We start from the raw sequence: 26,982 nt of genomic DNA, 5'->3' as shown, positions 1-26,982 counted from the left end.
GGTCCATAGGGTTTATTAAACTTGTGGTGCTAAGTGAGAAAAAAAAAAATCACTTTTATGTTTGATTATAGACCTCCTAAGTGTTAGAGAGTGGCCTTGAGCATTATCAAGAATTAAAATGATTTTGAAAAGAATATCTTTTTGCAACAATATTCTTTTACTTCTCAAATAAAACAATTGTTAAACCGGTTTTCAAAAAGGAATTGCATCATCCACACCTTATTTGAACAATAATCTACCAGTAATTTGACTTTACTAATTTTTTTGGATGCTCTAGGGCAGGAGTGGCCAACTTAATTTGTGATGCAATCTACTTTTTTTCTTCAAAATGTGGCGTGATCTACCATCTCAAAAATTTAATTGCACAAGGTGCACAAATCGAGGGATGACTGTATATTTAAAATTCGTCGTGATCAACCGAAATGAAATCCGTGATAGACTCGTTGGCCAACCCTGCTCTAGAGTTTTGTGAGTGATATGATTAGGGTTTTTTTTTTGAGTGATAAATTAATGGTTTCTACTTATAGCCAGCAATATTTCCACCCAAGAGAAGAGTAATGCAATCATTATTCGCCTTGAAACTTGGCATGCATTTTGTTTCTTTTTTAATGTATGTAAAAGACTGCACTTTTAGTTTGGATAGTCATTATCTAGTGGAATAGTAACTTAGTGGAATACATTTTTGAATTAATCATCCATCCAAATCATTAACAATTTTTCCATTTCATATATGGGACATTTTTCCTTTTTTTTGTAATTATTGTAGATTTTATTGGTGCTAATTCTCTCACTACCTCATGAATTTTCTTTGAGTTTTTAAAAAATGGTAGAAATTGTCAAATGAGATAATTTTAAATCATGTGCTAAGTTTGAGACTTGTTTTACCACTCTCATGTTGTTTTATTAATTTTATTTTCATCTCTAAGTCTATTGTATTTTTCCTTCTTTTATCACTTTTCCCTTAAGCATTTGATATAAACACAAATTAAAAACCAAAATACAAACCACAAGTAAATTGATGAAAAATGAGAGACAAACAACCACACAAGAACACTGCTATTCGGTGATTAACCAATACAAAACAATTGATTGCATGATTGGGTATGTTCTTGTATGATCGATTGTGTAATCGGCTGATATTCCTATGCAATCTTGATAAATCTTGACTCTCTCTCTCTCTCCCTCTCTCCCTCTCTCTCTCTCTCTCTCTAAACATGTACTTCATGGTCATAAGTCCCAGTCGTTGTAAGTCAAGATAATGAGTTGAGATACCTGATTTTGTAATTTTTTTATTTATTTATTTTTTTTTGTTTTGTTTTGTTTTGAGATAGCAAGCACAAAATTAAGTGCTTATAATATTTCATTTTGCAAACTGTTGTTTGTTGTTTTCAGATATCTGAGGATGTCAGTATTAGCAAAATAGCCAGGTCAACAGAAGGATATTCTGGTAGTGATGTACGTGAATTGTGCAGGAATGCAGCATTATACAGAGTAAGAGATTATCTGAAAGAAGAAACGGATCATAGCCAATGGTAAGCTAAATCATTAGATGACTCATTAGTACTCTAAATTAGTATAACATACAGCATTTATTTAATAGTATATAGTTTCAGCTATTGAAAGTGGAGTACAGTTGTGTCCCCGTATCCACTGATTCAGTTACCTGCGGTTAACCACAGAAAAAAAAACACATACTACTCGCATGTCCAATATGATGCTTCTGTTTATTTTTTACGATGTCGTGTATGGTTCGATCACCAACATTATAATGGTTCTTTAGAGGTTTAACGGATGCACCGTTTTCAAACTTTTGAATAATTTAAAGTTTTTGTTTAATTTGAAAGCACAATTCTTGCGTTTGCCCATCATTTTCGTGATTTCTAAACAAAAAAAATAGTTATTATTAAAGAAAAAAAATTCCGACATCCGTGACATAAATAACAAAACAAAATTTGTCCTTTTGCGGTGCAACGGAACACAACAATCGATGCGACACACTAAATCAAACTAAACATTTGGTCTTGAAGTGTCCCGGTAAATAAATCGAGAGTCTGCTGTACTTTATTATTACCGTATTTAATGTTGGTAATGTCTTACTGTGTGTTTAATTTATCAATTAAACTTTATTATGCGTATGTATGTAGAAGAAAATCACGTTGTATATGGGTTCAGCAGGTGTTTGCTTATATCCACGATTTCAGCCATCCATAGGAGGTCTTGAAACGTATCCCCACGGATAGCAGGCCTTACTGCATATAACTGTTGATTATAAAGGTAATCTATGTATGAAATCCTGTTTATATCTGTTTATATTAGAAAAACTAAAGTTAGTGATAAAATTAATCATAAAAACAATGCTTATGTATTAAATGTACATGAATAAAGTAAATGAAAATTGCTCTCATAAAATGGGAAACTAAAGGGTGCACCAGAGATTGTATAAAGATTATATGGCTTATATTATATTAACTTATATTATATTATATTAACTTCGGAACCATGATAGCATGTCTGCATTATCAGGGTACCTGTCTGCCCACCGATGAGTGAGCCAATAAGCTCCGAAATGCGTCTGGGTGGTGGTGGTGCCCACTGAGAATAAATAACAGTAGTCTCCTCTACTAGAGAAGCGTTATTTATTCGAAGTAATGCAATACCTGATATCTCATTGTGAAGGTAGCCCCAATATGAGATAAAGTCAAATGATGCCATTACACTACTTATGTAGTTAAACTTATGGGTAAGCTATGCCATATTTACACTGATATTATATAGTTCTTTTCTACCCATAACATATTATGCCTTGTGCATTTAATCTTCAACAGAATCTTAATGCATGAATAATCACTACTGATAATGAGATCAAGAGTATTGTGCCTCCTTGTTGCCTCTTGAACATACTGCTGTAGAAAATAGTTACTCAATAAGCCCAGAAATGTCTTGGTAGTGTGCCAATGACCACAAGTTGCAGTCAATATCTGGAAAGTTAAAATCCCCCATTATAAGACATTCTCATTTACTGGCCTACTCTATTTCTCTGTACAGTTTTTCATTTTATTCATCAGTGTAATTTGGCCTATAACACACTCCCACTCTCATTTTTGCTTTCACAGTACTTATGTGAAAGCAAATTCAAATTCTGCATTCCTTATATCTGTTTGACACCATGTTTCTGATATCCCAGCATTATCCACCTTTGATGCCTTGACCATCACCTTAAATTCATCAGATTTATTTACTGTACTTCTAGCATTGGTGTATTGCAATTATACATGCACCTGTTCTTACTCTTAGTTGCCCTTACACAGCCCATGTACAGTAGTTGCTTGTTCCATGATGACTCCAAGCAGTTCTTGAAATCCCCAGCACCTTGCTTTCCAGGCTGCTGCTCATTTGAACAGAAGTTGTGCAAGAATCACTTTCACCTCTGCCTGTGGCATTGTTAGTCTGTATATTCACCATTCACAGTTTTCGCCTCACCTAACACTGCATTGATAACATCAGCAAATATTCTTGCACCCTTTCTATTTAAATGTATGCCAACCTAGAAACGGTCCTGTTAACAAGCACAGACTATGTTGAGAAAATTTCTATCCCAAGATATATAGGTCCTTAATTGGGGAACTTAATTGTGAAATATAACAACTTACCCCAAGTCTGCTTGGCAATTTTAACAGTTGCTTAACAGCAAAGGTGCCTCCATAGCCAGGTGGGAAGGAGCAGCAGTACATAGCACATGCTTCTTGATTAGACCGGGGTTCGAGCCCGTCACCACCAAATACGGAGGATGTGGAAAGGTCAGAGAATGACCACTGCATATCCCAGAGCAATATGGCCTTAATTGCTAATGCTCCTAAAAACCAAACAACGAACAACAGCTTAATAGCAATGCTGAGCATATGAGAATATTTAGCCAGGTTAGAAAAACAAATGCTGATTTAAGATTCTTTTCTGGTGAGCTTTTGAAAACGTTCATGACACTCAAGTGTGAAATGCAGAGCTTTTTTATGAACAAAACTTTGACTCAACATTTCTCTAGAGGGCAGAGTCTACACAGACATTAAGTTGATGGAAAATTGCTGCCAAGGTTCCTGGAACGAACATGTGCTGTAAGACTATTGCTGGATGTTGTTTCTTGACATTTTGGACATTGTGTACCAAAGGAAATGATCTGTGCAACCTTTTTATATTGTGCATAACTTTTTTACAATAGTGTAAAAAGTAAAAAAAAGTAAAGTGCAGCCATTATCAACCCACTGCAGGATGGAAGCCTCCTCAACAATTCATGCCCACAATAGTGTATTGGGTTTAAACTGTAAAAGTAATAAAAATATAATTCTGAGTAGTCTTATGTATTTTGTAATGAAATCATCTTAATTAACTTGTATTTATATTATTAACAATATGCATTGTGAAAATTGCACAGGATAGGAAATAACTGAAAACATATTTGAAATCAGTATGCAAAAGAAGTTTAAAAAAAAGTGTTTGCATCTTTGATGAAAAAAAAGTTTTAATTTTCAATTTGTTGACCAGTGTTACTAGATGGGCAAATAGTGCGAGTTGTGTTTTGTTAAATTTAATAAATTACAATTTAATTGTTTAAAATTGTGAGTAGTTCAGGTTTAGTTTTTCTTGTATTCATATAAAATTGTGCTTATTTATGTAGATTTGTCCCATTTACTATTTCATCAGGTCTGACAGTGAAAGATATCATGATGCCCTAAGACCTATATCAATGGATGACTTCTTAAGCGCACTCTCAAGAATGAAAGATTCAAAAGTACGAGCGAGCAGTTTTATAAAACACACTGGAATTGAGCTGGATTAATTTATGAATTTCTAGGATTATAGAATTCTCTGTAGATTCAAATATATACATATTTTAAAGTTCTTCAACATATTTGTATTGTGCACTGGATACCAAGTGTACAGTACAAATATGGAACACACAGTTCCATTGCAGCAAGCTTCTTTGAGAACATGAATCAGTTGTTTAGTTAAGTTTTGCTGCACTTTTGTAAAATAAAGAAACAGTAATTGCCCACTTAATTTTACTTATGAATTTCAAAGCTAATATTAAATAAGTAAAACCATACAATACCAATTTGTATATAGGTTATCATTCTATAGGCATAATTTATTCATATAGTATGGCAGATATAACTCATTGTTAATTTTCATAATAATGCATCAATTTTTTTTTTTTTTTTTTTTAAATGTTTAAACTTACAGGAATGTTTCCAACACAAATGACTTAAATTCATTAAAATACAGGACTTATCATAAAATTTTTATGAACAGACCTTTTATATCATGGTCCTTTATGTACTTAAGTTTTATTTGATTTTCAGAGTACTTCATTTTTTTCTCTTGCAACAGGGAGCAACTATTCTTTGCCATATCTTTCAAGGACTACTATATTTCTTCAAGTCACAACTGTTTTCATTTCTTTATTCCTTGCTTAGTATTATCAGTAATGTATGATAAAGTCAGCAAAATGTTCTAGTTATTGAGTTTAGACCAAACTAACACCAAACTAATCTTTATTCATTTTTCAATAATTATTCATGATGTTCATTTAGTTATTTGTTTTGTAAACCCAAGTCTATCTGGTTTACAGAACGGACATCTTTCAGTCTTTTTGAAAATGAAGGACTTTGAAGGTAAATTGTTGTACTGAGTTTAAACTACTGAAAAAAATATAAATTATATGGTAATTTATTAAAATGCTATAATTTTTTTATTTAAAAAATTATTTACCTTAGTACCATCTAAATTTACACAATATAAGCAACATTGCAAGATCTTGTAAATCTCTTTGTTAGACCTGGTGAAGCATGACATAAAGTTTTGTTGCCCATGCACCATTAAATACCAACTGAATAAATTTAAATTCAGTCAGTCAAACTAACAAATGTGGCAAAGTAGGGAACTGAACACTATAAATGGAAAACTTTTCTCAGTTTCTTATCATTGCATTGCTACTTAGGTAAAAAATGACGCTAGTAAAATAAAGTGTAGCAGACAAGGTCAATAAAAAAAACAAATAAAGGAAAAAATTATTCCCATGTAATTTCACTTGGATTTATCACAGCATGGGTTAAAATATTAAAAATTTAAAATATTTACTTCATAATCCAAACTAACTTGTAGAGAAACAGTATATCCTCATAATTTTATATTGATTTGAAGAGTAAATTTGGTTCTGCAAGTGAATGCCTTATCAAATTTAAAAAGACTGCCGAAACCAACTTTTTTTTTTTATGAAAACTACAAACGTGAAAGATATTTTAAATCATAATACTTAGTACTGTATGTCGACTGAAGGTCGAAATTAGACTTGAATTTCTGTAGATTGTAATTTTCAGGAAATACATATAAGGAAGGTTTTTCCTGAAAATAGAAGTTGAATGAATGAATGGGAAAGAAGAAAAATTGGTTCTGTGAGTTTGAAGATGGACAGTGTATGGATGCTGCCTGGATGTGCTACATCTTCAGAGTGGTTTGGAAAGGGGGGGGGGGGGGAATTATAGAGGCCAGTTCAGAAGAACAGTGCCTATGGAAGTATCTATAGCAAAGGCATGCAGCAGAAATAGAATGTCTATAAGAAAGCGAGTAGAGAGACCGTAACAGATGGGTCATTGATTAACCTAACCACCCTCTTTTGAATAGAGTCCAGAAGCCTGAGAGATTCTGGTAGGGTGGATTTGAGATTTCTGCAGAGTGAGCAGTTGCTTAGAAGAAAAATAACACTGGGAGCGTTTTCTGGATGGCGAGGAAACAATTTGTAATGTTCTTATGCCAAGTGAGATTAGAAGTCAGGGTAGCCCTTAATAGAGATATGTAACTTGTCTAGAGATCTAAGTACCAACAAAGATAAGCAGAGGAGCAGCATACTCAGGGGTGTGCCGGTAAATTTTTAACAACTGACTCTCTAAAAGAAAGTAGCAGTACCGGTGACTTGAACTGATTTTTAATTTCGGCTGCTGGCGCGCCCTGTCTCCCACCATCCTTTCATGCAGATGATGTCATTAATTACGTGAGCCACCTATCCCGGACTCCACTTGCTTTGCTGCCAGAGGATGTTAGCTGCTTTCCATGATCCTTTGCGCAACCATATGATGCTCTGCTCTGTGCTCCGATAATCCCTTCCACACAGGCTGGACTCCGATAATTTGTTTCCCATGATCCTTTGCGAAGAGGAGACTATTATTATTATTATTATTTATTATTTTTTTTTTAATTTAAAATTTTGCTGCTGGATGTTGACACATGTTTTTTCATAAAAATAATTTCATTTGGTGAGATTCGAACTCAGCTGTATGAGCTTTATGGGTAGGTACCCTAAACAGGAATATTTTGCAAAATTATAAAGTTATGTGTATTGAGAGTTTCAATTTTGTAATAGAATAGAAATTATAGAAATAATTAGTTAATTTCACTATGGTAATTTTCATCCCAGCAGATTAACAACGCTTGAAAACAGGATAGACTGAAGCAGGGTGTTTGTTGGAAATAATATTCCTGTAAAATTGCTAGCCTCGATAATGCCTACATAGGCTGTCACGTAGAAAAGGGGGTGGGGGAAAGGAGGCACAAAGGTTGCTGAAATAAGTGCACCCCAGCTGGATTTTCTGTGTCACCATATACAAACTTATCGTCCAAATACGAAATTCAAACAAATTCAGAGACATGTTCTATAATAATCATCTCAGTTGCCAAATTATTCGCTGTATGGTTCCTTTCGCCTCAAAAGTGGTGCTTGTGCATATGTCCGTTCCGATATTCCCAATCAGAGACTTGGTAATTTGGAATCTTCTCTCTTCTATATTCTCTGGCTTAAAATCTCTCTACCTACTTGTGTCAAATTCATCTGTCTCTACCATTCTCCCAACTCCACTAATCACTTGGAGCTCTTTGACTTTCTCCACTATAACTTACCTAACAGTGAGGTAATTTTCCTTGGTGATTTTAATGTTCACACACCAGCTGGCTTCTGTTTTCTAGTCACACCGACCCAGCTGGTCGAGATGCTGAGGCTTTTGCAATTACTAATGACCTTGCACAGATTATTCATTTACCTACAAGAATACTCTTGTAGGTAAATGAATCACCTTTTCTCATCGCTATTCCCAACCTCGTGTTGTTTGGAATTACAATAATGCAAAATGATATGACCTGCGAGATTTCTTTTCTTCTTTTCCTTGGTTGGATTACTGTTTCAAAACTTCTGATGTCAACGTTTGCTCAGATTGTGTCAGTAAAATTATTCTTATAGGAATGAAATCCTTTATTCCACACTCGACTTTAAAATCTCTACCTTTAAACCTTGGTTTTCCAATAAATGTGCCAAGGCTGTTCAAGAGGAGGACATTGCATATTGTAATTGGCATCTCATTTTTCTTCCAACTCGTGTATTAATGATCTTGGTAAAACACCTCCCACCATTCCCAAAATGCTCCATTCAATGCCTCCTGTGGTCTTCCGTCAAAAGGATGTTAGAAAGATTTTGACGAATCTTGATGCAAAGAAAGCTCCAGGTTCTGATGGTATTTCTCCACTTGTGCTCCTGAATTTGCCCCTGTTCTTTGCTGCCTTTTTTCACTTTCCAAAGGTGTTGTTCCTTCTGTTTGGAAATTTGATCACATCCAGCCAGTTCCTAAAAAGGGTGACAAATCACTCCCATCCAGTTATCGTCCCGTTGCAATTACTTCTACTCTTTCTAAAGTAATGGAGAAATCAATTAACCTCCAACTCTTAAACTACCTAGAAACCTCCAGTCTAATCAACAATCGCCAGTGTGGATTCCATCAATGTCGATCCACTGGTGATATTCTGACATATGTTACCCATTTATGCACAAATTCAGTGGAAAAGTTCGGTGAAACAAGCAGTTGATCTTGACATTTCAAAGGCTTTTGATCGTGTTTGGCATAAAGGTGTTCGAAACAAGCTTCCATTTTATGGTTTGCCAACGGTTTATTGTAATTGGTTATCCAGCTTTCTCTCTGATCACTGACCGAGGGTAATGGTAAATGAGGCACCTCCGTAGCCAGGTGGGTAGGAGCACAGTGCGTAGCACATGATTCTTGATTAGGCTGGGGTTTGAGCCGGTGACCACCAAATACGGAGGATGTGGGAAGGTCAGGAAATGACCACTGCATATCCCCGGAGAAATATGGCCTTAGTTGCTAATGCTCCTAAAAACCAAATAACAAACAAACGAACAATGGTAGATTGCTCTCTATCTTCTTACTTCTCCACTAATGCTGGTGTTCCCCAAGGTTCAAGATTCTTTCCCCCACTCTTTTCTCCTTGTATATTAATAATCATCTTCCACTGACTGGAAATCCTATCCATAGTTTTGCCGATGATAGCACATTGCATTCCACTTTACATTTTATAGAAACCTTGCCCTGCTCAATCAGCTTCAACTTCTCAAATATTCACTACCAATTCTTTAAATGCCGATCTCCAGGCAATACTCCAGTGGGCAAAGACAACTTAGTTGATTCCAATCCTTCTAAAACTCAGTTTTGTCTTATATCTCACAAAAAGGATTCTTCTGCTCCTATGCTTATCTTTAGTGACACTTAGATTTCTAGGCAAAATGATATGTCTCTTTTGGGAATTACCCTGACTTCTAATCTCTCTTGGCACAAGCACATTACAAATATTTCTTCCTCTGTATCTAAAAAACTTGGATTTTTCTTTCGATCTTGGTGTTACTTTTCTTCCAAACAGCTGTTAGCATTAGCATTAGTAGAGGCATTTGATGCAAGAAAGCAATCTTATGCAGCATCAGCCAAAAAAATAAATAAATAAAAAATAACCACTTCCACTTCACCCCTCTGTTCGTTCAAAATACCTGTCCAGCTGAGCCTTAAACTTATTTAGGCTATCAACTTCCACGACAAGGGATGGAAGTCTGTTCCACCAACCAACCACCCGCTGGCTAAAGGCAAATTTCCTCACGTCTATCCTACATCCGTCTTTCCTCAATTTGAATTTATGCTCTCTCAGGTGATTATTCTGAGCAAGAGGAAGAATCCCATCAGCATTGAGCATGCTCAAACCATTCAAGGCTTTATACACCTCTATCAGATCACCTTGCTGGTGCCTAGTCTCCAGACACTGTAATTTGCAAAACTTAAGCCTTTCTTCGTAAGAGCACCCCTTTGTTCCATTCACTAATCTTGTTGCCCTTCTCTGTACTCATTCCAGCATCTCTACATCCTTCTTGAAATGAGGCCTCCAGACCTGTATACAGTACTCTAGGTGTGGCCTGACCATTACCTTATACAGGGCTTTCCAATAGTAACGCTCGATTTTTGTAACGCAATAAAACAAATTGTGAGAGTGATAGTGATCTATTTTTATTTTTATTATGAAGTATATGTGTTAACATTATGTTTTAAAAATTATATCAGATAAATGTCCGCCGCGGCTTTGTCTGGTTTGGTTAATCCTGGATACCCAATTGGTGATGACGTTATCGCATAAAAGTGGCTCAATTTCAGCAATAACGTGCCTAATGTTGGCCTTTAAGGCGGCAACCGTCCGTGGTTTGTTAGCATAGACTTTGGATTTTAGAAAGCCCCAGAGAAAAAAATCCAGTGGCGTTAGGTCGCAGGATCTGGGCGGCCAATTAACGTCACCATTTCGCGATATAACGGAACCTTCAAATTTCTCATGCAATAGTGTTACTGTATCACGTGCCGTATGGCACATAGCACCGTCTTGCTGAAACCAAATGTTTGTTAGATCGATTCCATCCACTGCAGGCCAAAAAAAATCTCTTATCATAGCCCTGTATCGCTCACCGTTGACCGTAAGTGCCACTTCTTCTTCGTTTTCGAAAAAATACGGACCGATTATTCCGCCGGACCAAAATGTACACCATACCGTAACTTTTTCGGAATGTAGTGGGACCTCATGAATCTCCCGTGGGTTTTCGTCGCTCGAAATTCGGCAATTTTGCTTGTTAACAAAGCCACTTAACCAGAAATGAGCCTCGTCACTAAACATTATTTTTCGCCCAAAATCAGGATCGACCTCCAACTGCTCTAGCACCCAATCAGCGAATGCACGCCGCTGCGCATGATCGTTGGGCTTTAGTTGTTGGGTTAATTGCACTTTATAAGGGTGAAGCCCTAAGTCCTTATGCAGGATTCGCCAAGTTGTCGTCGAAGCCAGGCCAAGTTCTTGAGCCCGACGCGGAATGGACTGTTGCGGATTCTCACGCACACTTTCCCGGACTGCAGCAATATTTTCAACGGATCTTGCATTTTGCTGACGTACAGGCACTTTCAGATTTGCCACAGACCCATTTGCTTCGAATTTGTTTATTAAACGGCGAATTGTGGATTCTGAAGGACGTTCGTCGACACCATAAACTGCACGGAGTGCACGAAACGTTTGACGAATAGAACATTGGTTTTGATAATAATTTTTTACAATTTCGACTCGTTGCTCAGTCGTGTAACGCTCCATAATCAAATGCAGAGACTAACTGAATACGGCTACCAAAGATACCACCTGTGTGACTGTCGACTTCGTCATGCGCTGTTGCCAAACATCGAGCGTTACTATTGGAAAACCCTTTACAAGAGAATAATCACCTCCTTATCCCTGCTAGAAAAATTCCTATATATCATCGACAATACACCATGAGCTACTCTTGCAGCCCATCTGCACTGCTCAGAAAACTTCATATCTGCCTGCACAACCACCCCCAGGTCCCTTTCGTTCTCTACCACTGTCAGTGTAGTACCACAGAGTTGATACGTTGCTCTGGGGTTGCTGTTTCCCATATGTAGTACTTTACATTTGTCAATGTTAAACTTCATTTGCCACCTCTCAGCCCATCTGCTCAACCTTTCCACATCCTGTTGCAGTAGCATAGTGTCAGTAGTGTCCTTGAGAACCCTGCCAACCTTCGTATCGTCTGCAAACTTGGACATTAAGCTTGATACACCGTCATCAATATCATTTATAAATACAGAAAACAATAATGGACCCAATACTGAACCCTGAGGGACTCCACTAATAACATTAGTCCACGATGAGCAATGTCCATTGATTACCACTCTCTGTCTTCTCCCCCTCAACCACCCCAATGTGCCCAAATTTAAGCTAATAAAACAGAAAATAAATCAGAAAAAATTCTCTGTTCCAGGAGCAGCAAAAATGTACGTCCGCACAGGCTACTCTCGTTCCCGAATTTGTGCAGCAGTCTTCCATGTGCAACAGTATCAAAATCCTTTCTAAGATCCAAGTATATAATATCAAAGTTATTCCCTGCATCCAGTTCTTTTGTGACTGCATCATAGTGTCCAATCAAATTGGTCAGACAAGACTTCCCCTTAACAAAACCATGCTGTGTCTGAGCTATAACTGAAGTCTTGTCCAGATGATCCTGCAGTGCTTCTTTAACCAGTGCCTCCATTAATTTTCCAGGAACAGAAGTTAAACTAACAGGTCTATAATTACTTGTGTTGCCCTTTGATCCTCCTTTGTGAATTGGGGTCACATTTGCACATCTCCAGTCCATGGGTACTTCCCTGAGTCCAAGGAAGCTCTCATAATTATGGTAAATGTTTGCTTACTTCCTTTGCTGCCTCCTTTAATATAACTGGATAGATCCCATCCACCCCAGGTGCCTTTCTTGTATTTATCTTCAACAATTTCTCCTCCACTTTACTCTCAGTTATTACAAGATTCTCTAGCTTACTGCCAGAGAATACACCTCTGGCATTCCCCTCGCTGAATAACTCCTCGTGTGTGAATGTCGATGCAAAATATTCATTTAGTTTGTTAGCTACGTGAGCAGGATCATCAACAGTTGACCCATCAATATCAGGTGGTCCAATCTGATTCATCCCCTTCCTTCTAGAGTTTACATAAGTAAAGAACTCTTTGCTGTTTTTCTTTGCATCCCTTGCCAAAGATTTCTCGTAATCTGCCTTCGCCTGCCTAATCTCCTTTGTAACTTGGTTACAGATCAACTTGTATCTATCATAGGCTTCTGTGTCACGTGTTAATTTGTATGTATCCCATGCATTTTTCTTCTCTACCATATGTCTCATTAGTTCATCTGATATCCACTTAGGCCTAAACCTTGAACAATATTTCTTAGTTGGTATGTAAAGCCTAGTAGCGTCCAAGATAAGTTCTTTGAATGCTTCCCATTTTGAATTTGCTGTTGGCAGCATCATCAGTTGGTCCCACTGCATAGAATTTAAATACTGTCTCAGTGCATCGTAGTCAACTTTACGAAAGCAATAACCCTTCCCTTTACCCCTAATGGTAGTTACCTCTTTGAGTAAATCCCACTTCAGCACACTGTGATCACTGCCACCTAGTGGTTCATTTATCTGCAGATTCTTAATGCATGAAGAATCACTACTGATAATCAAATCAAGAGTATTACTCCCTCTAGTTGCCTCCCGAACATGCTGATGTAGAAAACAATCATCCAATAAATCCACAAAAGCCTTGCTAGTGTGTCAGTGTGTGACCAGCCCCCAAATTCCAGTCAATATCTGAGAAATTAAAATCTCCCATTATAAGACTCTCTGATTTACTGGCCCACTCTATTTCCCTGTACAGTTTCTTATTATACTCATCAGAGTCATTAGGCCTATAGCACACTCTCCTACTCTCAATTTTGATCTCCCAATGCTTATGTCACACCAAACTGACTCGACACTGCACTGGGCAGCGATGTCGACTGGCTTCACTTCCTTGGATTTTATGTATTTCTTAACTAATAGCATAACCCCTCCTCCCTTCCTATGCTGTCTATCCATTCTGTAGACATTGTACTCCCCAAATCCCAGTTCTGCATTCCTTATATCTGTGTGACACCACGTCTCTGAAATCCCCACAATATCTGCCTTTGATGTTTTGAGCAATACCTCAAATTCATCGAATTTATTTACTAAACTCCTAGCATTGGTGTACATGCAAGTATACATGCACCTGCTGTTCCTCTTAGCCACCCTAACACAACCCATGTGTTCACTTGTACCCCAATGATTCCCAGTAGGCTCTGAAATATCCTGCATCTTATTTTCCAGGCTGCGGCTCATTCCAATAGAAGCAGTGCAAGAATCACTTTCACCTCTGCCAGTGGCTACTGTTAATCTATTAGTCCTTGTATCCCCCCCCCCCCAATCTAACAGTTTTCCGACCCACCTAACACTGCCTCGATAGCGTCAGCAAACATTCTTGCACCCTTTTTATTTAAGTGTATTCTATCCCTGTAGAAGCAGTCTCTCCTGTTAACAAGTATAGACCAGGCTGAAAAAAATTCTACCCCTTGAGCCTTGCACAATCTTTCCAGGGCTTTTCACGGCTTTTTTTCAACAGTGACCTGTAGTTGTTAAGTAATTCTGCCAGTCTCCTACTCTTAATATCATTAGTGCCAACGTGTACAACTATTTCACCTTTTGTGCACTTAAAAGATGATATCCGCTCTACAACGTCATCAACCTTTGCCCCTGGCACACATACCCTTGCCCTGTTCCACCTATCCTTTTTACAAAGCATGTTTCCCGTTTCCCTGACAATAGTCACCAACAACTACTAGTTCCTTTGGGACCAGCGCATTCTGCCTTGGGTTCTGCTGTTGTGTCACCTGATGACCAAGTGCAAGTTCTGGCATTGGTATGGGCAGCTGAGAGCTTGATGGGCACCTCACTTTTAATCCTTCGAGGGCATCCACCCTGTCCTTCAAGCTCTCATATAGGCCCATAACAACGCTGAGTTGTCGCCTGATTTCCTTACACTCCTTTCATCACGCACACACAAAGACATCCCCCATGGCAGTATCATGTCCCGTACCCGACTGCTCCACAAACATCGGCAGAACCCAAGGCAGAATGCGCTGGTCCCAAAGGAACTAGTAGTTGTTGGTGACTCTTTTGTCAGCGAAACGGGTAACATGCTTTGTAAAAAGGTTCAGAGGACAACTGCCCCCCCTCAGTTCTCCCCTCAGCCACAGCACTCCCATTAACTTGAGCCTTTTGCTTTGCTGCTCTGGTCTGAGTCATGATTTCGATTTAATTTCAATTTCAGTACAAAATTCAAACCCTAAACTTATATCCCAACACAGTTATAACACTATATTTATGTTTCAATTATGAGTGTTATCTACGAAATCCCTTTATATAATTTCCGCATCTAGTTAAGTATTAATTATTTATTTTTTACTAATTATTTATGTTACGTAACCCAAGTCGTTATATGTATTGTTAAAAATACAATTTAATTGACAATGAAGTTCAACTAGATTAATTATCTGATTAATTGACAATATTATGTACTATACTATACTATATTAAGCTTATGCTATCTATTTCAAGATATTTTGTATCGCGTAACAATGGCGGCAGTTACGAACGGTAAACATAAATTTGATACCCTTTCCGATACTAAGTAATACCTACAAAATCTCTATCTAAGTTACTTTAATCTAAGTATCGTAAATGTGAATATTAAGCTACTCTAGAAAATAAGTTAATGTGCCAATTTAAGCTAATAAAACAGAAAATAAATCAGAAAAAACTTCTCTGTTCCAGGAGTGGCAAAAATGTACGTCCGCACAGGCTACCCTCATTCTCAAAACGTTCACTCTGTACAAATTGAAAATCCGCCCTACCATGGAATATTGTTCCCACATCTGTGACGGTGTCTCCAAAACTTCTGTCAGGCTTCTAGTTTCCATTTAGAAGAGGGCAGTTAGGTTAATTAATGACTCCTCTCTAACAGAGTTTCTCCACCCACTGTCTCATAGACGTGCTGTTTCTGCTACATGTCTTTTCCACAGATACTTCCATGGGCACTGTTCTTCTGAATTGGCTTCTATAATTCCTGCTCTTTCTCTCTCAAAACAGTCCAAACATATGCCGCCAGTATCCATTTACTCTTCAACTTCAAACTCACAGAACCAACTTTTCGTCTTCCTCTTTTATTCATTCAACTGTCGTTTTCTGGAACCATCTTCCTTCGTACGTATTTCCTGATAATTACAGTCTACAGAAGTTTAAGTGTAATGTCAACAAATATCTTCTTTCATCTTCTCAACCTCCAACCCAAGCACGGTACTAGGTACTATGGGTTCTCATACCTCTTGTGTTTGGGGTTTTCATTAAAAAAATAAATCAAGGTCAACGAGCTGTTTTTCTCAGGAATAGTTAGAAAATAAATACTTGAACGTACATTTTTTGCTGTTTTGAATGTTAATAGATTTTTCTGAATTTTAAAGTTGGGACATTAAATAAAGAAAACACTTCTGTTTATATATATATTGAGAGTTTTAATTTTGTAGATAGAATAGAAAGTATAGAAATAATTAGTTAATTTCATCATGGTAATTTTCACCCTAGTGGTCTAACAACACTTGAAAATGGGACGGGACTGAAAAAGTGTGTTTGTTTAAAATAATATTCCTGTAAAATTGTTAGCCGAGATAATGCCTACACATTCTGCTGCGTAGGGAAGGGGATGAGGAAAGGAAGCACAGAGGGTCCTGAAATAAGCACGCCTGGCTAGATTTTCCAAGTCACCATATACAAGCTTATTGCCCAAATGCTGCTAGCCATTGTGGATTGAATTGCATGCCATTGTTGGTTTAACAACCAGCTTGCAAAATTCTTGAAAATTTAACAACAGGTTTGTGCGAGCTGGCTCCAGCCCACCACTTGGTTTGGCAGACTGTAAGTGGAAATGGATACCATGGAGATTGGATTACATTCCAGTATCACTGCATGAAAGATGCAATCGTTGCCATGTTGTTGCAGTTATAACTAGTATTTTCACGTCATGAAATATCATAAAGGAATAGATCATAAACAGAAGCATTTTTTTTTTTCTTTTTTTATCTGTATAATGATAATTTATTTTATAACTTGATTTTCTAAATCATGTAGCATAACCAACTAGTTGTTACCTTATTGTGCTTTCAAATATCACACATTGATGGTTTGGCATGTTATACTTGTGGGAGAAATCTAACTACCTATTAAATGTGATGAACAGTTATGGAAATATATTGCTCTCAAATTGCGAAATCATTGGTCACCAAAACATCCATATTTTCATTTAATTTTGTAGTTCGGTATGCTAATTTGAGAAATCATTTTTCATTTTTATTTACTGAAAGCAATCAGTAAAGAAATCCTTTACAAAATGGAATTAAAATTTTATCTGCCATCAAAACTCAATCTGCTGCTTCAGTTCCACAATTCCTGCCATTGGAGCTTGCCTGTTTTGCACAACTGCAAGGTGATGCATTAAACTTTTATGCATTAGAGAATACCTAGGTTTTAACTTTTGTTGCTCTGTGGGGTATATACTCTTTGGACATTGGTTAAAATTTTAGTGGCACATGAGCATTGTATTCCAACTGAAATCGATTTTCATCCAAAAAGTCAGTTGCACTTTCCCTTGGTAGAAATGACTGAATTGTTACAGCAATGAAATTTGGCCAATGGCCCAAGAAGATAATCCAGCATTAAAAAATAATAATTAATTAATAAAAAGTGAATGAAGTAACTGAATTAATGGAATGTGAAGAGCTAAGGAACAAAAATGAAATTTATTTATTAGGTAGTCGTGCTTTTTCTCGTTGAATACCTTCCTTCAGAAATAAGTGCTCCTAATCACTGTAAAGCAAATAAACAAACAAAAAATAAAATTCTCTACACACTATATATATATATATATATTGTTTTTTTTTTTTTTTTTTGTTTTTTTTGCCTCTTGAATCTTTTTTTCTCAATATTTTTTATTTATTTTCTTTACTGAAAAGTTCAAAATTCACTGAAAACAAAGGTTCAAGCTGCAAAACTTCAGGAGAGGTAGAGGTAACAACAAAATTCACGGGTTCATTGAACTGGATTTGCCATGGCATTTAGCAGCAATGCATATTCAGGTTTTACCAAAAATTTGATCGTATCCTCCACAAATTTAGTATTTCTAATATCCTAAAAATCAATTTTTTTTTATTTTTTTTTTTTGTTAGGTTATTTTAGTATATAAGTAATATTTTCTTTCAAGCATCTTCCATGGGTTAATCTTTTCTGTAAATACCAATTTATTTATATAAACAAAAAAAAAAATTGCACACGCCAGGGTGAATTTGCAACTGTAGTCATATGTAGTTTTATTTTTTCAGCTCTACTAAAACACTAGTCATTTTCTCCCTACTGCTCACAGCTGTTCTAAAGTGACGTCAAGTTGGTCACCAGCTCACATAATGTAATTAGTAAGACCAAATTGCACTTAATTACAATGTTTGCAAAAAGTTATAATACAAAAAAAGAGATGAGTTAACCACTTAGCATGAACTACAAGTATTAAACAGCAAATAATATTCCAAGACATGGATACTGTCTCTATTTATCAGGTATGTGTAAATATTCATAATAAACAAACATCCTTATTCTAATGTATTAATGTAGAGCTTGGGTACATCAAATTGTACAACTGTTAATGGCAGCAAAAATAAAACTTCTCTCTTGTTATCACATGCGAGAAAGTTATTAAATTATAGAGAGTACAGGTAACCCTCGTATAACGTGGTACCTATACAACACGGTTTATAAATTGTGGCTACCCTTGCATGACACGGTCGTGGTTTCAATATAATGCGATCTACAAACTGTTGTATCGCTTCTTTTTACACACTTTTACCACGCGAATTAAAAATCAAACTTTATGTTCGTTAAATTGTGTCTGCTTGTATAACTGTTGTAGTTGCCACAACTGAATTTATATAAGGGGAAACACACAAGTACATACATATTTTTTTGTGTGGTGCCAATTTTTTTACCTTATAAAGAGTTAATTGTTGCGCAAGTAGTTATAAATAGTGAATTTATTCAGGGAATACTCCTTGGCAAATAAAAAATTTATTTTTTATAGTAATGGCCACCAAAACTGCAAAAGAAGGAAAAAAACATTGAAAAGAAAATTCATTTCTCTCGAAAAAAAAATTAAAATCTTGGATCAGTTGAAAAATGGAGAAAAACAAGGAGTTGTTGCAAAGACTTTGAATTTAAATGAATCAACAATTCGTACAATCAAACAAAATGAGCAGAAAATCAGAGATAGTGTTATTGCTGGGTCAACGATAAGTGCAAAGCGCGTTGCTTGTGTATGTGATATTTTAATGGAAAAAATGGTGAAATCTCTAATGGTTTGGATTGAAGATTGCATTCACAAGAAAATGCCTTTGAATGGAAACCTTATTAAACAAAAAGCCCTAAAAATTTATCAATATTTAAAAGAACTTGAACAAGATTTTTCAGAAGAAAGCTGTCAGCATGAATTTTGTACCATTAAGGGCTGGTTCGAAAATTTTCTTTGCATAATCTTCAGCTCCAAGGAGATCAGCATCAACAAATGTAGATGCTGCCCCAAAATTCCCAGAACATTTAAAAATCATTGAAGAAGGTGGATATAGTGCAGACCAGGTATTCAATGCAGACGAATTTGGATTAAACTGGAAAAAAATGCCAAAACGCACTTATATATTGAAAAATGAAAAAGACAGCTCCTGGATTCAAAGTTTCTAAAGACAGAATTACTCTACTGTTTTGTAGTAATGCATCAGGTGATTACATGACAAAATCAATGTTAATTAACCTAACTTTAAATCCTGGTGCTATGAAAGCGACTGACAAGTCCACCCTCCCTGTTTATTGGAAAGCCAACAAAAAGGCATGTCTTACAGCTAGCATATTGGAAAATTGGTTTTTTTAACTGTTTTGTGGCTGATATAGGAAGATACACAAAGAAAAAGAATACTGACTTTAAAATTTTACTAATTTTAGATAACGTGCCAGATGATGGGTTACATTATTTGAGTGCCAAGGCACAAAAAATGTAACTCATCCGAATATTAAAATAATTTATTTGCTGCCTAATACGTCACTTATTCAACCCCTTGATCAAGGGATAATTTCAACAGTTAAAGCATATTATATTCGTCAAACATTCGAATTAATTTTGGAAAAAATGGAATCTAATCCGAACATGACACTGCCTCAAGTGTGGAAGGAGTTTTGAATATTTAATTGTGTAAAAATTATTTCTCTATGTGTAAAGAGTTAAAACCCTCTACACTGTAAGGTTGCTGGAAAAAAATATGGCCTGGTGTCATCCTTAATCAAAATTTCATATCTCCTGTGGATGCTGAACTAAGTCGTATAACAAATCTGGCACACATTTGTGGCGAGGGATTTTCCGATATGGTTTAAAATGAAATTTGTGAATTAATTGATGAAAAAACATTTAAATGAGGAGGAATTGGTTCAATTAATAGAAGGCCACAAACCAAATACAAATGGTGAGGAAAGTTCTACTGAAGATTCTGATTGTGCTGAGTTAAAGAGTTCAGTCTAAAGAAATTAGCAGAAGGATTAAATTTGGCACAAAAGTTAGGAAGTTATTTTACGGATAATGATCCCTCAGCAGAGCGCTCGGAAAAATTCAAAAGACAATTGGATAGTTGTTTAGCTCCATATTATGAACTTAATAAAAAAAATTGCGGCATGGTGGTAAGCAAGGTCTTATTACTGACGTTTTGATAAGAAAACCAGCTGAAGTGAGAATTAGTGATAATTGAAAATCAGCAGTGAGAATTATACAAATGATGTCGAAGAGATTTCAAGTGATAATGACATCTGGCCATTCATAAATAAAGAATATCTACGATATATTTTCTCTGAAGACAGTGATGACAATTAAAATATCAATTTCTTTAATTTTGAAATTTATGCATTATGTGCAATGAAATTTATGTACAATTCCTAATTTTTATAATTTTATGCTATGTATTTGTTAAATAGTTAGTTGCATGAATTCTTGAATGAATAAAATATGTTTTTGTTGAATGTCATTGTTGTTTTTATAATTAAAAAAACACTACAGAACATAATCCTACATTTTGTATGAAACCTGAACCTCATATAACGCGATTTCTATAATGCGTGATGTGATATTTCTGGAACCTAACCTCTGCATTATACAAGGGTTACCTGTATTTCTCATGTGATAAAAAAACAATTTATTAAACAAGAAACTTGTTTTAACTTATTAAATTTGAAATAAAAAGAAATTTATTAGATTTCTTCACAACATGAGTGTTATCTTTTTTCATGTTGACTGAATTGATGCATTAACTGTCTACACATCAACAAACTAAATATTTTTAAATATTTAAATAGTTTTGTTATTTTATTCTTATTTAAATATTTTTTAACTGTGCAGTATTAATGAATATCTGCCTGAAAATTTCTCTTGATCAGTTAATGCCAACATATTCTGAAGTTGTATTGATACTTCAATGGTTTAAACTGAAAGGACCATATGGACCCTTGAACTTTGAATAATCAGGTTTTACTATTTTGAACTTTATTTGAGAATAAAAATCTTTTATGTTCTTGTCAATTAAGAGAAATTTAATGCATATAACATCATCACAATTTATATCAGCCAGACTTGATCATTATGAAACAATCTTCGTAGGGTTCGTATCAAATCTTGAAGCTTTAGACAATGCTAAATCAAACAAGACTTGGGTGTATTTTGTTGTAATAGGATTTTACTGTGTTAATTACCAGCACTATTTGTTTAAGTACAAAGTGAATCATTTTTATGTTCTTATTTAAACTTGATCATAATGCTTTAATTGTGGAAACTTTTTGATAGTCTGAGAGGTGGAGCAGTGGAGAATGGTTGTTATTCTTAAGGGAAGAACAGTCATTGTGCTTTTTCATGAGAAAATAAATTGGATTAGGCCATATGAGGGTAGAATAATAATTCTAAACTAGAATGACTGTTTCTCAAATTTTAACATGCTCTCATCAACTGATGGGAGATCAGTTGAGAACAATGAGAACAGTCATTGTGCTTTTTCATGAGAAAATAAATTGGATTAGGCCATATGAGGGTAGAATAATAATTCTAAACTAGAATGATTGTTTCTCAAATTTTAACATGCTCTCATCAACCGATGGGTGGCCTCTGTTCACTACTAAGCAGTGAAGCAGCATGCTTTACAGATGATAGACAGTATTTTTGATATTTTGTTCTTAAATTAAGAGTATCATACGGAAGTGTGTGTTCTATGTACTATATTGGGGTAAACTTCCCTTATTGTTTTACAAGCAGTTCTTAAATTCTATACAAAAATGGAAAGGAATGATGTAGTATCCTAAAATAGTGATGTTGTAGTAGTGGCAAATGATGCAAGAAGGCAAGCTTATATAGCATGGGGGAGGAACCACTACACATTTCACTCATCCATACCCTCCAAGGATTTGTCTAATTCCAGCCTGTTTCAAGTCAACCATCCGCTGGCTTAAGGCAAACAATCCTATAGGCAATCTATCCTACAGCCATCCTTCCTCAACTTAAATTTATGTCCCCCCTAATCTGTGTAGTCTCAGCAAGAGGAACAGTGCCATTCACATTCAGCTTACTCAGTCTATTAATGGCCTTAAAAACCAATCAGATCATCCCACAGGTGCCTAGTCTCCAGACAGCAGTTCGCAGAACTGAAGCCTTTCTAGGTAAGAGCACCCTTTTGTTTCCTTCACCAATCTGGTTGCCCTTTTCTGTACCCCGTCCAGCAGCTCTATATCCTTCCTAAAGTGAGACCTCCAGACCTGCATACAATACACAAGATTCAGCCTAAGCATGGCCTTATCCCTACTAGCAAAGTTTCTGTATATCAGTGATAAAAACCCAGGAACTGTTTTGGCAGCATGTCTGCATTGTTCAGAAGATTTCATATCTGACTGCACAGTTATCCCCGGGTCTTTTTCATTTTCTACTGCCTAAGTGTAGTACCACAGAGTTCATAAGTTACTCTGGGATTACTGCTACCTATATGCAGTACCTTGCATTTGTAAATGTTAAACTTCAACTGCCATTTCTCAGCAAATACTATGTAATGACTCACAGAGGTGTAGCTAGGTTTTCGACGCCCTTAGCTTATTTCAGTTTCGATATATCCATATTTCGATAATTGGTAAAATCATAATAAATAATTACAGTTGGACCTCTGTTTAACAGACTTCTTTATAGCAAATTTTTTTATTTAGAAATAACTGTTTTCTTTTTACCGAATTTTTTTAGAATTCACTAAATAGAATTTTATTCTTTACCGCATTTTTTTTATTTCTTCGTTTTATGGAAACGAAAATTTTCCATATAACGACTGCATTACGAGACTTAACCGGGTACACATTGTTCACACCCATGGCCTTCAAGTAAGCAATAGTGCTGTTGTTACGCCCGAATTAAAAGATAAAGAGATTACCATCTGCAACTCAGTGGGACCCATAAAATCTATCCCAACTACTTTGTGCATTCCTAGCCAGTGGGCAGACCAAGGTGTATTAAACATTCGGACAAAAGGCTCTGGTCGACCTATTGTAATCACCCTGTTAGAGATTTAGAAGAGAGCGGCTTTCATTTATCCCAACAAGCAGTCATCTGTTGTTTTGTGGAAGTGAAATGGCACCATTTAAAAGCTACTGGCCTATCATCGAGCACAATATGAGATATAGAGGAAATGATGCCTCCCACACTACTATCGTAGTTTTTTCTTAAGAGTTATCTATGGTGTATCCACACCGATATTATATAGATATAAAAGTCTTACTCTTAACATATTATGCCTTGTTGCATTTAATTATTTTAAATTATTTCAATTTGTACTTTTGCTGCTAACAAATTAATAAATTCATTCGGAATTTCTGGAGAAAAATAATTAGTGTGGTGTTTAATATGCGATTCCAGAGCATTTTTCATACCAACGTCAAATTGGCTGACAAATTTTATCAAGTTTAAAAATACGCCGCAATTATTTTCTTCGGTATAGGTATGTTGAGGATAAGATGGCTCCAGGGATTACTCCCATCTCCATGTATGTTCTATGTATCGAGTGACAGTACCCTGTCTATGCCAGAGGTTTCAAAATAATGTAGTGGTATGTAGTTTGTTGTGCCCATTGTTCATCCAGCCTGTTGGCTGCCGTGCCCCAAGGGACCTTGCATTACCATACCTAGTGACAAGGACGCCATCCCGGTGTACCAAGAGACTAATTATACTCTGGCAGGTCCTGCCACTTACTTTCCTGGGATTTCAGTGAGGACCTCAAATAAAGGTTGGAGTGAACGCGGTTGATTTAGGCAAAATTGCATTTGGAAAGTGCTGCGTGGGTTTTATGCTGAAAAAACTATTTCTAGCGAGCCTAAAAGGTCGGGCCAAATTTGATGTGATTTAAATTTGGACATGTGGAGAGTCGCTGTACAAGAGAAAGTGGTAGGAGTGAAGGGTGAAGACGGGGGATGAAATAGGAAGAAGAGGGATCAGATAGGAAGGTGACTCCCATATTCAGTGGGGCATGCCCATGCCCCACCAGAGTGAAAATATGGGGAGGAGAGAAGAGCAAATACTCTCCTCCCCAGGAAATAGGAAAAAACAAGGCCGCACAAGGGAGTGTGGTTTTGGGTCGCCAGTAGGCCATCCAAGTCACCCTAAAGTCTTGTCTTTCTGTGGTATGGTGAGTTTTTTTTGTATATCATGTACTTGTTTGGGTTCTGCAGTCCTATTTGGGTTGCCTTTGGTGTATTTCTATCATTGATTTCCTTCTGGAAAATAGATCCTGGGCATATTGACTGAGTGTCTAACAGTCTGGGTTCTTGGTTTTCTGTTATACATTGGATTGCTGTTATTAGGTGCAGTCGTAGGTCATCATACAGATCACACTCAAACATTGACCAGGTTGCCACAGGGACAGTTCATGTTATCTGTGATGCCAAGTTGGTGAAGTTTAGCTTTAAACAGGCTGTGTCCTGTAAGGAGGAAGGTGGTGTTCCGACCGGGATGAAAGCATGCTGGCACCTTAGGGCACAGCTTGATAAGAGTGGGGAGGAATCTTTTAGTCATTGCGCCTTTTCCTGTGTCGCTCCGTCTCTTCTGCCAAATCTGGACGATGTGGTTGTTGATTCTTCTCTTCTCAGTTGTGGTCATTAGTGGTGTCAGTGGTGAGGTCATACATTGTAGCTGATGTGTTTCTGGCAAGATGGTAGAGCAGACCGCAGCAGGTAGCCTCGAGGTCCAGGGGGAGAACCCCTGCCAGGACTTGGATGGCAGCCGTGCTAGTCGTTCTAGTTGCTCTTGAAATGGTAAGGAGGATGGTCCTCTGAATGGTTTCGAGGATCCGTTTATTCACTTCTAGTCCTGCCCTCGCGTACCGGACAGGAGCCATATGTGATGGCAGTGATGAAGAGAGCTTTGTAGTAGAGGGACAGGGTAGTACGGCCGAGTCTCCAGTCCCTGCGAGTGACTAGCGATGAGGGCCACGTATCTTCTTATCTTTCATTTAATGTATTCTAGGTGTGGCTTGAAATTTAATTTTCTGCCCAGGATTATTCCTAAGTATTTAATCTGTTCGCACAGCTTCACTGTTTTGTTCTCAATCTTAATTTGTGGTGGTCTCCTTAAGTCTAGTGCAACCTTTAGCAACACCGATTTTGTCTTGTCGGGTGCTAGTTTGAGCAAGTGTAGCTTCGTCCAGTTTAGCAGCTTTTGCAGGGCATCATTTGCTTGCATTTCTAGGGAGGATCTGCTATCAGCCTCGATGGTCAAGACCATGTCATCTGCATAGGCTGGGCCTCCACACCACCCAGATCCATGGCAAGGAATTCGTCTAAAACGTTCCACATGAGCGGCCCCAGGACAGCCCCTGTGGACTGGGTGACAAGCATTTATATGGTGTGGTAACTTGCACTGCTCTATCAGCCAGGTAATCCTTCGTGCAATTGTAAAGATAGTGGATTTGCCAGGAGTAAATCCGTATTGCTTTGTCATGTTAGGATTTACTTCATTATAATGCCTTGTCATTATGGTATGTAGCAGCCTTTTGTATATTTTACTAATGGTTGGTAGCGGTGCTATGGGTCTGTAGGAACTAGGTATCTCCAGTGACCTGGTTGGGTTTTTTAGGAGCAGCTTTAAATTTGCCTTTTTTCCACCGTAGTGGAAATTTACCTGCTTCTTTTGCCATCTCTGGTTCGATTAGGTCCAGTCCGGGGCATTTCTTATTTTTTGTACGGCTTGCTGCATCCTAAATTTCTTCTAAGATGAAGGGGGGTTCTATTTGGTCATTATAGCAATTATTTGCTTGGAAGGTAGCCTGCTGCTCATCTGTTAGTGTTGTTGGCAGCTCTGGAAGGATGTCCAGAATGTTTCCAATCAACTCCTCCCAGGTTATGGTTAAGTTTCCTTGTGCTGTTTTGGTGGCTGTCACGACTCCCCCCCCCCCCTGGGGAGTTTGTGAGTAGTAATTTTGTATACTACCCCCAGGGGTTGCTGTTCCCTGACCCTTATACTACTGCTTCCATGATTCTCTTCTTTTTCTTTATCTGTTCAGTATAATAATTTCTAGCGATTCTATATTGGTTCCTGAGTTCAGTGACTTCTTGTTGCGGCCAATTCCTCCTAGCCCCCTGAAGTTGTTTCCTTCTGTGCTGTACTAATTTCCTCATTCGTGTGAGCTCCGGAGTCCACCAGGCCGTGGCCCCTGCACTGGGGATTCTTCTCTTCATGGCTTTTGCTGCTGCTTCAATTATTTTTATTACATCCTTCTGGAGTCGTTCCGGGTTTTGGCTCTCGCATGCTTGCTCCCTCAGTGTGTGCAGGTATTGCTGGCCTGCTGTGCATAGCATCTCTCGGAAGGTGTCCCAGTTTGCCTTGTTGAAGGCGAATCTGTTTAGCATGTGCTTCTCGGCAGTTGTTCTTGTCAGGTTCCTTTCTAATGTGAGGGTTATTGTACGACGGTCCGAGGTCATCCAGGCGTTTCTTGTGGGTAATGTTATGTCAATCTCTGCTTCCCATGCTGAAGGGTTGGTTTTTAACAACAAATAGAGTTGGCCAGGTGCTCCTCGAGCATTTACC

General features: G+C 37.1%; 1 protein-coding gene across 2 annotated transcripts in view; it reads left to right on the top strand.

Annotated features, from left to right (window-relative positions):
* Nucleotides 1-5,041, top strand: part of LOC150081735 (outer mitochondrial transmembrane helix translocase-like) — a 235,089-nt gene extending 230,048 nt beyond the window's left edge. For both annotated transcript variants that reach the window (XM_090378839.1, XM_090378838.1), the window contains 2 exons: nucleotides 1,393-1,532; nucleotides 4,696-5,041. In XM_090378839.1, the coding sequence (XP_090234965.1) occupies nucleotides 1,393-1,532; nucleotides 4,696-4,831 (276 nt within the window). In that variant the 3' untranslated portion in view covers nucleotides 4,832-5,041. The remainder of the gene's footprint in view (nucleotides 1-1,392; nucleotides 1,533-4,695) is intronic.
* The last annotated feature ends 21,941 nt before the right edge of the window (nucleotides 5,042-26,982 follow it).

This window comes from Mastigoproctus giganteus, chromosome 8, assembly GCF_048544385.1.
Source record: "Mastigoproctus giganteus isolate SK-2022 chromosome 8, ASM4854438v1, whole genome shotgun sequence".
Taxonomy (NCBI): Eukaryota; Metazoa; Arthropoda; class Arachnida; order Uropygi; family Thelyphonidae; genus Mastigoproctus; species Mastigoproctus giganteus.
The sequence above is the reverse complement of the archived record's forward strand: the minus strand, read 5'-3'. Positions and strand labels throughout refer to the sequence as shown.